Source organism: Saccostrea cucullata, unplaced genomic scaffold, assembly GCF_032062105.1.
Source record: "Saccostrea cucullata isolate Sc308-1 unplaced genomic scaffold, CSIRO_AGI_Scuc_v1 ctg2261, whole genome shotgun sequence".
Lineage (NCBI taxonomy): Eukaryota > Metazoa > Mollusca > Bivalvia > Ostreida > Ostreidae > Saccostrea > Saccostrea cuccullata.
This window is the reverse complement of record NW_026918991.1, coordinates 91,195-104,151: the sequence shown is the minus strand read 5'-3', so window position 1 is coordinate 104,151 and position 12,957 is coordinate 91,195. Positions and strand designations below refer to the sequence as shown.

The following is a 12,957-nucleotide window of genomic DNA, read 5'->3' as shown; positions in this document are numbered from 1 at the left end:
CTTATGCGAACGTACATGAATGCCTGGTTCTTGACCTACTTTCCTATTGCATGAATCACTGTTGTAAATTTGATTTTTTTTTATTTGTGTAAGAGGAGGGGGGGAGGGGGGTTGACATGTTCTCTGCACTTCAGGCCATATAGCGGTGAGAGATCTTTTTCGTTCCATTACATACTGCAAAATGGGATCTCAGTTTATGCGTTTTCATCCGAGGGACCAACATCAAGTCCCACTGTGGGATTCGAATCTTCGACATGAGGATTAACTCTTTTGTGACCCTACAACAGACGCTTTAATCATTGCACCATGTAGACAACCGTATTTTAGGTTCTTGTTGACAAACGTTTTATGTTCACATATCCTTTTTGAATACCAGCATCTTTAAAACAGACACTTTAGATTACTTGCAATCACCATGGTTAACAAAATATTCTTATGATAATGACTAGTCACAAGATATTCATAGTTGTTGGGTAATTTAATTTAAAATATAGTAATTTATGGTTCCTACATATTCTCTTCTGAAAAATTATTCTATAGAACGTCTTTATGAAGTGCATACCTTTCATGTTTTTGACTGTATTTATTTCTTCAATAATATTTTTAAATTTTTATGAAAGGCTTTTGTTGTTTAAAACGACATTCTTCTTCTCTTGCATGCTATGCTAAAATAGTGGAGTATTTCCATTTTTTAAAAATATCGTTTCCAGAGATAGAGGCTTTCTTAAGCATTATCTGGATCCCAATTATCCCATTTAGATATTTTCTAAAGTTTAAGTAATTCTGGGGATTCAAATTAACTTTGGATTCTTAAAATATGTTTAACTGACATACATGATTGATTCATATTTTATAAGATAACTGTGTGTTTGTAAGATAGTCTAGTAGTTTTAGAAATAAAGATATATCCCTATAAAACAGTTGCAATGATAAATATTACTTAATAAGAGCTGGGGACAATATAAGTTGATCCTGTGATTCTTTTTTATGAGGTTTATTAATTTGAACTTTTAAAACAAGACCAAATTTTAACTACTTAATTTTAAGATCTTTAAAGCCAAGAAACGGTATTTGTACCTCTTATACGAATGAATAATCATCATATGGAACCACATCAACAATAATTCAATCAATGACATAGAACAACATTATCAATCAATCAATAAACTTTTTAAAAAATCGTAAAGCAACGTTGAAAAGTATTATCATTAATATCACAATTTTTTAAGAGTTGTCAGTAATTTTTTTTTCAAGTATAAAGCGCCACATTTGTGATCTTCCTTGACAAAAACAATATTAAAAATTTTAAAGCTTCATACAAGGTAAAAGCTATCATAGCGTAGTTCTCATTTATATAGAGGGTCAAAGTTAATGGAAAAATAAAAAAAATAATTTTTCATCAATATATTCATGCTTTTCAATCCACGAATTTTACAATTGACGAAAATTGACATAAAGAATAGTAAGCCTAGGTCATTTAGAATGTTCAGTTATAATGATCCAAAGTACGTTACAGTTTCAAAATAAAGCCAAAAAGTGCACCATTGCACATGTATATAAAATGTATGAAGTTTGATGATTATATGTATCGAACATTTTCTTCTTAACATAAAGATTGATTGATTGCATATTGTTTAACGTCCCTCTTGAGAATTTTTTCACTCAATGACATATGGAGACGCCACTACTGTCCGTCGGAGAGCTGCAGATTTTGTTCTATACCCGGCATCCAAGGCTATTGAGCAGATAGGGATTTTTTCGTGTCAGCACCTACTTCAAAACGGGACCTCGGTTTATACGGTCTAATCCCAAGGATCTCTCCAGTTCCCACAGTGGAATTTGAACCTGCGAGGTAAGGATCACCTCCATACTACGCTACTCCAGAGCAGACGCTCTAACGAAGATACGTTAGACAGATAAGCTGGGACATAGTTTCTGTGCCCAGCTGCATTTATGAGAATTGAATTATTTTCATTGAATATCTTACCATGCAAAATCTTTCAAGACACTCACAAACATGCCAATGTATTTTATTTTAAAAACTGCTAAAACACATCTGTAAACATTTGCATAAACATCATCTTAAAACATTGAAACATATTACAAACACATCCAACGATAATGAAAGCTTTGACACAATTTTACAACAGTAAAATGTTTTACGTTTCGCTTAATTTGATGTACTTCAAAATTCAAAAGTTCACCTCCCTTATTCATATCAACAATGGAAGAGTGAAGATTGAAAATAAAAATAAGACTATTGCAGATACATATGTCGATCAATACCTTTCATTCTTACTCATTAACACATTAACACTGATTTAATGTTTTTTTGCATCTCAGTATATTATAACCCTCGCAAAATAGATATAGTAACGTAATTGTGTGTGTTCATTTGTGAGTGAGCTAGCGATGTATGAAACGGAAGTGATAAAATTAACATTGGAATTTATGTCCAATGCTGTTTTGATTTAAATGATATGCTCTTTGCGAGGGGATGCTCCTCTTTGCAATGCTCTTGTGTTATTTGATTAATTTTGTATCTATTTCAATTTTTAATTGATAGCACGGAAGTAATATTTTTTAAAAAAGATGTTGTTCGACATTCCATATAATGTTCAGCATAATGACCAGATTTATCCTTAATTCCGATTTCAGCACCCAAGTCAGCAAGTAAACGAAATGCGTGAGGATTTCTTACTGCGTAGTGTAGAGGTGTACATCCCGCAAGGTTCTGCATATTAATAAGCTCTCTTATATCTACCGTATTTTGGGAAAAAAAATCATAGAACGAATATTTATTTTTCAATAAAAATAAATAATGTTTTATACGCGATAAATCATTTTTCATCAAACACATATAATGTAAAAAGGTATTTCCAATTTCATCCTTCAATGTAGCAAAACGAACAAATTCGGAACATGATACACTTTCAAACATCGGAGAATAATCTGAGTAGAAAAGAAGCGGCCATATATCAAGGGGGTATAAATCTGTAACATTTCTAATGGATCTCACTTCATCAATTATCTTTTTCTCCTCTAACCAATTGCGGTCGCTTGTCATACAGTTTTCTGGAGATAGACATGGTACTGTGCTTGTATGAACGTTCCATAACTCACATGGAAGATCAACAAGAATAATGCTGTATATGTCTAGGTACTTTCTGCTTTTTAAAGCATTTTCCATTATTTTATTGGATACACGTTGGGTCCTCAGCAACTTCGGTACGATTCTATAATCACTCCCATTTAAATTACTCAGTAAACTGGGATATTTTTCGAACAGTATTGATACTATATCTCCTCTGCCTAGTTTATGTGCCATGCGAAGATATTCAATTTCCATTGCCTCAGACAGGTCCTCTTTTAAAAATAATTTTATAATGTCTTGCAGATCGTTTTCAATTGCGTAAAAAAAGGGAATATGTCCTTCGTTGTCGGAAACGTTAATCAAATCGTCCTTGCCTTGGAGACATTCAATCCATAGTATCATTTTTCCCAAGGTTGCTAAGTGTAGAAGAGTCTGTCCTTCACTATTTCTGTAGGTAAAGAATTCATTGTACTCTTCCAAAACTTGGCAAATAATTGATTTACACTTGACACATTGTAGCAAATACGAAAAGTTCATATCATGTATGTGAACACCTTTTTTCAAAATTTCTTCTGATATATGAAAGTAGCCGTTTGCAACTGACACCGTTAGAGGATCCAGACCATCTTTCGAAAGAATTGAGGCATCGACATCAGACTCCAACAGCTTTTGTACAATATCTATATCGTCATTGTAACATGAAACGTGCAATGGTGTTAAACCATTGTGATCCTGAAAATTCACATTTGCTCCATTAGAAATTAAACTAGAAAGAATATCAATATTGTGGTGTTGAGCAGCGATATGTAACGGTGTCGATCCGGTCTTGTCCGCAATATTAACATTTCCTCCATTTTGTATAAGTAACATTAACACCTTTGAATTTCCATTTAAGCACACCACATGTAAAGGAGTTCGTCCATCTTTGTCGAGCAAATTAACTTGTGCCTCATTTCTCAAAAGCATCTCGATGACGTTTGAAAAAATCCCTAAACAGGCAGTGTGTAAGGGAGTAATGCCATCTTTGTCAGGAATGTTTATATCGATATTACTCTGAATAAGAATATTGACTATCCTTTCAAGTTTCTCTATTAATGAGTTTTCATATTGACAGTAATCCAATATATATTTGGTCATATCCGGTGTATTATTTGAAATAACATTGGATCCAGAATTCTGTTGGACGTCCGTTAACTCATTCAGTTTCCCATGGAAACACCTGTCATTTTTTCTTGTCTCGTGTGTAAAAAATCGTTCAGTGTTTGGATTTCGGCATGCGTAATGTAGTGCTGTTTTATTCTCCATATCTAATGCATTTATATTTACCCCGTGTTTTACAAGAATTGAGATGCATTCTTCAAATAAATTTTCTGAAGCAATATGCAAAGGAGTTCGATTGTCGTTGGTGAGAATATTTGGACACGCTCCTTTGGAGAGCAGATAATGAAGAAGTTCTGAGTTGTTATGCGCACAACTGACGTGAAGTGCTGCCAGACCATTCTCATCCCTATAATTTATATCCAGTCCTTGTTCCAATAAGAAAGAGGCGGTATTTACTTTTCCACTTTGACAAGCTTTCAAAAGTCCAGTCTGTTGATATTGTCTATTTATCCCTTTTTCTAGTAGATACTTGATGGTATCGCAATTTCCAAGAAAACATGCTAACGATAAAGAAGTTTCGCCGTCATTATCAGTCAAGTTAATGTCGCATCCCTTTTCAATTAGGAAAGGAATCATTCTTTTCTGCTCAAAAAAAATAGATGAATGTAGAGCTGTCCATCCAAGATTGTCTTGTAAATTGACATTTGCCCTAAGAGTAATCAAAAGATCTGCAGCTTCCAATGAACCATTTCGGCATGCTAGGGAGAATGGTGTCTCACCGTTGTCATCTTTGATATTTACTTCAGCTCCAAAGTCATGCAACAGTTTAATGACACTTATATGATTATTCCGACAGGCATCATGGAGTGCAGAAATACCGAGTTCATTCTGAAAGTTTACAGTTGCCCCGTTTAACAACAAGAAATGAGTAAGATCACAATGCCCATATAAACTGCTTACCATTAAAGGTGAAACCATTTCTTCCATTAAATGAAAATTTGAGGTAAGATCTGCCTGAGAGCAGACTTTCTTTTGGATAAGGAATTCCAATATTTCTATTTTCCCCGTTATACAGACAAGAATTGACAATGGGATTCGTGCAATTTGACAATAATCTTCATGACTTTTCTTTTTTTTATCAAAGTCACAATACAAACAATTATCATCTGAAAACATTTCCTCCATAAGGTATTGAACACTTTCATATATTTTAAAATAGTAGTCAAAGCACCATTTAACAATTTCAATATTCCCACTAAGAATAGCCGAATATATTGAACATGCCTTCTGATCAAATAATGTTTGAAAAAGAGTCTCATTTTCCATTTGAAACAGATATTCTAAAAATGTTGACCAGTTGTATGCAATAAGTAAATGAAGAAATGAAATTTGGCTATTTCTGAATAATTCTTCTTTCGAAAACGAAGTCATAGAGTCCATTCTACCTGCTGACAAGCTTTGGCCTGTTTTCGTTAGTGTTTCAGCCAAGACATGCCTCTCTTCTAACAGTGAAAATATGCAAGATTCAACCTTTGCGTTTGGCAGGGCTGGGTTTTGAAAAACTTCAACAACTATTCCTCGTTCTATATCTTTTTGTATTCTTTCTACGTAACATGTCAACATACTTTCGTCCAATTCTACGAGGAACAAATCTTTATTATCATCACATTTTAATTTTCCAAAAGGTCTAAGCCTATTTTGAAATATTTCTAATGGAGAAAATTTTATCAATGTTTTTGGTGATTGTTTCCCGAAATGCCAAATGATTATATCCAGTAGTTTTGTATGTATTACAGAAAATGTTTGGCCGACTTGTTTGATATACTTTCCACTTTGTCTGTTCACAGCAGATAATAATTCCGAGGGATTGAGATCAATTTCACAAGCATTGTGAATTTGTTCAAGGCACTCAAAGTTGTCAGATGGATTTTTATCCTTGTTAGATAGATATAAAGCAAGTTTGTCTTCTGAAAGGGAACAACAAACTAAAGCACAATATTCATAAATGCTTTCTCGTTTTGGATCTTCTATCATCAGGTTTAGCTTTGAGACCAAATGAATAAACGGATTTTCAAAAAAAGATTCCAAACACTTTGGATCAGCCCAAACGTGAACATACAGTCTACAAAGCAACGGGAAACAGTCAATATGCTTTTCAAACAGCTTTGGTGGAAAATCAAGTTCACACTGAAAGTGAGCTTCTAAGATCTTTTTCTTCTCAGTTATCGATAAATGATTTTTTTGGTTTTCTAAACTGAATATGAAATTGGAAAACACCTTAATTTTACGGAATTTATGGTCTGAGGTTAAAGCTAATCGACACGAAACAAGAAGTTTTGACTGAACTTGCTCTTTCCTTTGTTTAAAGTTCAGACATCGCTTAATGTCTTCGGAATATTTGATCCATTCAAAAGCCTGATCATTAACCGAAAATTCACCACATGGATCATCAATCACAAACACTTGAGCGTGTCTTTTGTTGTAATAATCCAAAATTTTATCAGGGCTTTTAATAGGTATAACAGAAAATCCTTGTTTTCCCATTTTAAGAGCAATGTGATGAATAATAGCTGATTTTCCTGACCCTGGATGACCAACAACCACAACACATGAATTTTCCATAACAAACTTTTCGATACTGGTTGATGCTTTTGTTTCTACAAACAAATGATCTTCTTCCTCCCAGGCCATTAATTTTTCTTCAATTGATTCTGCAGTTGGTTAGAAAAACAAAACACCACTTATATGATAATTTTTTAACGTTTTGATTTTGTGTGAAACCTTCAAAATTAAAAATATTGCTCTCATTTTAGTTCATTATAGGAAATCATTAATCTTGGCAGTCCAAAAATATTTTGATCTTTTGCTAGAAGATTGACATAAATTGTATTTACCGAAGTTGTTGTAAAAAAATAAGTTACGGTTAAAGAATACTGTAATATCAAGAGATCAAATGTGATTTTTTTTAATGTGATTTGTATTTTATTCATATACATATATTACCTCTAACATTCCAAGGGACCGTTTCTAAATTTTCCAGTCTCAATTGATTAATTTCGAGAAGAAGCTCCAATATAAGTTCTCTCTCGGACTCATCCATTGGAGAAAATCTTAAAGTTTTCGTTTCATATAGTAATGTAGAACCTCCAAGTCTTCCAATAGCCTAAAAGTTTTTATTTACACGGTGATTAATATGAAAATCATCTGTATCTGGTAAAAAAAAAATTAATGTGAATAAGTTAACCTTATCGATTTCCGTGCTTATTGCTCATTCACCGCTTGTTCCATTCACAATGCTCTCTTGGGTGTTCGAAATGATTTTACCTTTTATTTCATTTCTTTATAAAGGGAGTGCCGTTAATTAACCATGTTAATGCAGGTTGAAAACGTTTCATGAATAAATTTTTCTTGCATCAATTTTTCATGATGAAGTGAAACATGCATTTTCTCTGTAATCAACCACTTTACAAATTCTATCATATGGCTTACAATCTTTGCTTACCCCTTCAACATCCGTCCAGCTTGAGTTGAATTCATTTATGTTCATCCTTGCATCTGCTGAATGGGCCACTTTGTTTCTATAGAACTTAATTCTTGCTAAGTCAGCCCCAGTACTGACATCTGACAGACTGGGTAGAATGTCGAATCCTCCGGCTGGTGCTGGTGTAGAGGGACTCATGTTTCGTAAAAGGCAGATTAACAGTGTCACATCAAAGTCCTTTGACATAGGATTGGAAACTAAAACAATTGAAAATAAAATTCGGAAATATTAGGTAAGAGAAAGAGAGTTATCCTATAAATCTTTTATCATTACGTTTTAAACTGAAGTAGAAAGTGCAAAGACATTTGCAATCACTTTCTGTAGAAGAAAATTGTAATAAATTGTCATTGGAAATGCAGGGTACATTGATACGCTTGCAGACCACAGCCTCTCGATTTAGATAAATCATTAACTATATAATTATGTTAGATATTGACAAGTACATGTGAATTTGTTAGATATTGACAAGAATATGTTTAAACACTTCCTTTCACGCTGTCGTCAATATACCTCCAAATAAAGTGACCCACTGGACCTGATTTATTACTTTTCTAGCTTTCAAGCTTGACAGGGTAGTTTTCTGTGTTGCCAGGTCATTCACAAGGTTACTTGGAGGATGAACTGTATCAAAATGGACCCTCAGGGCCTTTGGTGTTCTCCTCAGGACCAGATTGACAAATCGTAGGAAGTTGGTTTCCTCTGGTGACACAGTAGGCGTGGTTCCTGTGGCCGGAGGTACAGTTGGAGTAGATGAGGCCATTATGAAGTAATGCTTAGGTTGATGTTGTTTAATTCATGTGTTCACTTGGTAATAATTATATTGTTGAGGAGTGCCAAGACAGTAACATCACATTTTCTGAAAATGAAAAAAAAAGTCAAAAAAAAGTACACAGTTATCTTAATGTACCGTTTTAACTTATACGGATTATGCAATTTATAACCTTCTAAAAATTTGTTAAATATGCATTTTCCAATAATATTAATAGAAGTTTCTTTCGTATAACAAAAATCATTTTTCCACTTGTGCATATCGCTTAAATAAGTCATATTTACATTTTAAACCACTGTCACGTGTTCCTTTCCTTTAATAATTATTGTATTGAAATGACGATCTGGGTCCAAAATCCTTCAGCTGGTTTGTAAAATCACAACCCATTGAAAAGAGTTTTAAAATACCTCATTTCCTTCTCCTTTAAGATCTTTTGTTTTTACTTTGAATGCCTTATTGTGAACGCCTACGTGCATTACACTAATAGCATTTAAAAACAAGGTCAAGGTAATCAGCAGTCTGCTGACATGATAACAATTAGATAAATAACATGTCAAATGACATGCAAACACAACAATTATGTAGATTTTTAAGGAACGTAGGATTTTGCAAACTTAACATTGCTAAACAATGTGAAAACAACTAAAAATCTAAGTTTTCGTAATAGACCTGGCAATGGCTGTCATGCCTCATGGTTACGTCATCCAGTCCTAATCTGAAAAAGCTAAATATTTACCTTCTGCAATCGCACTTTTTCAAATTTATGTAACAATTTAAAGAAAAAAAGATAATAAATAGGGAATGAAACCTACCTAGGGATAGAAATCTTTGATTCGAAGATGTAGTCTATTTAGTCAGATATCCGCCATTCTCGAAGTCTCACTGTGCCACCTAGGTATTATACAGTATAAAATGCAGTGGAGCAAATCAATATGTACCACAAAACAAAATATATTTAAATGAATAAAATACACACAACTCCAAACAGTACGTGCAGTCGTTCTGTCGTCACCATTGTCATTATACACGGTCAAATTCTCAGTCAATAACTTTCGCTTCAGAATCGTGTACGCATATTTTCCAATGTCGTGTATTCTAATTTTAAAGATGGAAATTTTCTTTTCTAAAAATAACTTATCAGACACTTCACTTTTCTCCATTATTATTGTCTTCAAAGAATTTCAAAGTAAATTGGGCTATGATAATATAATATACAACCATTTTTAAAAAATCAAAATATTCACCCATATGATTCTTTGCAAAAATCAGAACATTTACTCATGGACAATAGGATGAACAAGACAATTTCAAGTCAAAATTTAAAGTATGAATGCAATAATTTTTATATTGCACAATTTCAATACCTATAGTATTGTATAAACATTGTGCTACATTAGAGGTAATTAAAGTAACTAAAGAAAATACGGAACGCCATGGCTGCCTATGTTACATGTAGATAGTTTTATTATATGCTGTTGGTTCATTGTTTTATGCTGTGGTTAATTTTCTTATTTTCTGTGGGTTTATTTATATGTTGTGGGTTCATTATTATATGATGTGGGTTTATAATTATATGCTGTAGTTTACTTTTATTATATGCTGTGGTTTTATCACTACATACTGCGGGTTTTTAATTATATGCTGTGGGTCCATTATCATGGTTCTATTATAATAATTATATGTTGTGGTTCTATTATATAATTACATTCTGTTGGTTCATAATTATACGCTGTGGTTCTATTATATGATTACATGACGTGGGGTCATAATTATGTGCTATGATACTATTATATAATTACATGCTGTGACTTCATAATTAGATGCTGTGGTTTTTACTTATAATTATATGTTGTTGCTTCATAATTTAATGCTAAGGTTCTATCATTATATACCGTGGGCTTGTAATTATTTGTATTGCAATCCTTTTTCATTTCTTAAAATGTGCCGGTATCTCAATATTTCGTTAAACCACATCGCACAACTAATAAACTTGCTTCAAATTCCATATCTGGACAATCTGTAAAATGTGTGCTCAGGTTGACAATGCACAAAAATGTTTTTAAAAATATAGTTAATGCAGTTGATTTCAATTTTTAGTACAACTACTTTTTTTGAGATGTGATAGACCTTCCTTGAGAGATAAAAAGATAACAATAGAATAGGATTCTCTTCGAATAACCTTTTGTAACATTAAACACAATAAGATTCTAAGTGATATGAAAAAAAGTGTTATTTTAGTTTCATTTAATGCTGCTGCGTTCTATCTTCATAGAAAACAGTCTGAGAACAATCTTTCTAAGCCAAAAATAACGTTTTAAAAATATTTATGATATTCACGATCAGTATTTTCGGTATTATCAACTGGAATGTTCACTTGTATTGTAAACATAAAAATTCTGCCTTCACAATTATTTTAAAATATTCTATAATTTTCTCATGCTTTTATGATGGGCCCGATGTCTAGGATAAATGTACTTGTAAATTATCAAACAATTTAAATCACTATCGTTTATTCATATTTTTATATACTGAAAGAAATAAAGTAACATTGTTGATAAGGATGGGAACAAAACACGGCTGCTGTTTTTTTTTTTTTACCTAAATACAGTCAACCTGCACGTAACAAAACTAAAGTGTCTAAAAAGGGAATGTCATTAAGAAATAATGTTTCATTTTTAAACATTTTTCGGGATTTAAATACGAGTTGGTCAAGAGATTGAATTCCATAGATAAATTTAATCTCGTACCAACCCGTATTTACAGCCCGATAGATGTTTTAAAATAATACCTTGTTACTTAAATAAACATTTGTGACTTATTCATACTTTAAATTATTTTTGCCTGACCGTGACTTTTAACGTGTGAAATGCATCATTTTTTAAACCCAACGACATGTATGTTATCCACTGAAGGCGCGTCGACCTTTCATGACGTCACTGAGAAATTACGTCGAAAGATTATTTATACAAACATCTATGACCTCTTGACCCCGTACCAGTATTTATACAGTTATAGATATGCATTGCTTTAAGTAGTGTTATGTAAAGGAAAACATTTGCAAATGTAAATATTTGTCATTAAATGCTGCTACATTCTCACATCATAGAAAGCAGCCCGAGAACAAACTTTCTAAGCCTGAAAACGTTCTAAAGATATCTATGGAATTCGGGTTCAGTATTTTTTTTTTGTATTGTAAATCTTAAAGTTTTCACTTGTATGTGTATTGTAAACATCAAAATAATGTCTAAACAATTATGAATATATATGCGCCATTTCCCAATCCCTTAGGAATGATATTTTCTTATGATTTAATTAGCATGTTTTAATAGTAATGCACGAAACACATAATCCAGGCAGACAAAATAATCTCAAACTTCCAATCTATATTATTTGTTAAGCATACAACACCTAGATAATAACTCTCTCTCTCTCTCTCTCTCTCTCTCTCAAAACTTGTTTTTTTATAAATGGATTGTCATTTCAGCGAAAACTTTTCCGTAACATTTATATCAAAACAACTTTATCTGTGCATATCTATCAAAAGGACAGTAAAATGATATTTTCCGATAACACTTATTTGTCGAGACAACATTAATCACATGTATTAATAATTTCCCCCTATACAGTTCTTTTTAAACATTAACACTATTCTTACCTTTTTATCATGTATTATTTTTATATTTCAGTACTCTATGATATGAAAACTCATCGTGTTTTGAATTCACAACTAGATGAATTAACCTCCTGATTCATGTGATTATCATTTTCATTCGGAATTCGACTCAGGTTCATTCGTGTATAAGGAATGATTGTCTGATGTTTGGATATCATTATGTGATCAATCGAGTGGTTTTGTGGTTATGCACAAAATTATCACGCAAGCCAATCGATTTATCTTCGCCATGAAATCCAAAAAAAGACAGTTATTTCTTATATTTACATGCTCTTGATTCCGCCAATCCACGCACTACCAGTCCCGTTTCTGCCTCTATTAGTCCCGCCCCGCGCGTGATTTTTTAACTGCGCCTATCGATGAACCAGTACATTTATGTAGAAATAAGGTACAAGTATAAGTCCTTGTACTTTGATGACATCTTAGACCTGGTCCCCATCACCAAACAATGATCGAGTTCATTTTAAGAGGGTCTGCTCTCGGTATGTTTTCCTGTGTGCCTTAAAACATACAAACTTACAAACACATGGGACTTCAACAAATGAAGTTAAATCGGATTTTTTCGCTATGTATATTAATTTATTCCTTATTTCCCAACGTTAGTCCTTGACGATAAACAGCACAAATGATTTTTTAAATATAGGATAAGGGATATATGTTAATATAGTACAATCAAAAATTGCTCGCTATCTGTCAATGAATACATTAGATATAACAATACATTGTACGATGATTTTAATCATTTTAATTTTATTATTCAATTTACTCGATTCTAGATG

The 12,957-nt window shown here is 32.6% G+C and overlaps 1 protein-coding gene across 7 annotated transcripts in view; it reads right to left on the bottom strand.

Moving 5' to 3' along the window:
* LOC134276729 (uncharacterized) overlaps positions 1-12,957 on the bottom strand; it is a 108,227-nt gene that overhangs the window by 32,215 nt on the left and 63,055 nt on the right. For 3 of the 7 annotated variants that reach the window (XM_062759016.1, XM_062759012.1, XM_062759004.1), the window contains 3 exons: positions 7,698-7,933; positions 7,199-7,358; positions 2,326-6,906 (listed from right to left, as the gene is read on the bottom strand). The exons of 2 other annotated variants lie outside the window; for them this stretch is intronic. In XM_062759016.1, coding sequence (XP_062615000.1) covers positions 2,549-6,906; positions 7,199-7,358; positions 7,698-7,933 — 4,754 coding nt within the window. In that variant the 3' untranslated portion in view covers positions 2,326-2,548. Of the gene's footprint in view, positions 1-2,325; positions 6,907-7,198; positions 7,359-7,697; positions 7,934-8,246; positions 8,549-12,957 lie in introns of those variants that run through there. 2 more of the 7 variants (XM_062759033.1, XM_062759024.1) reach the window with 2 other exon arrangements.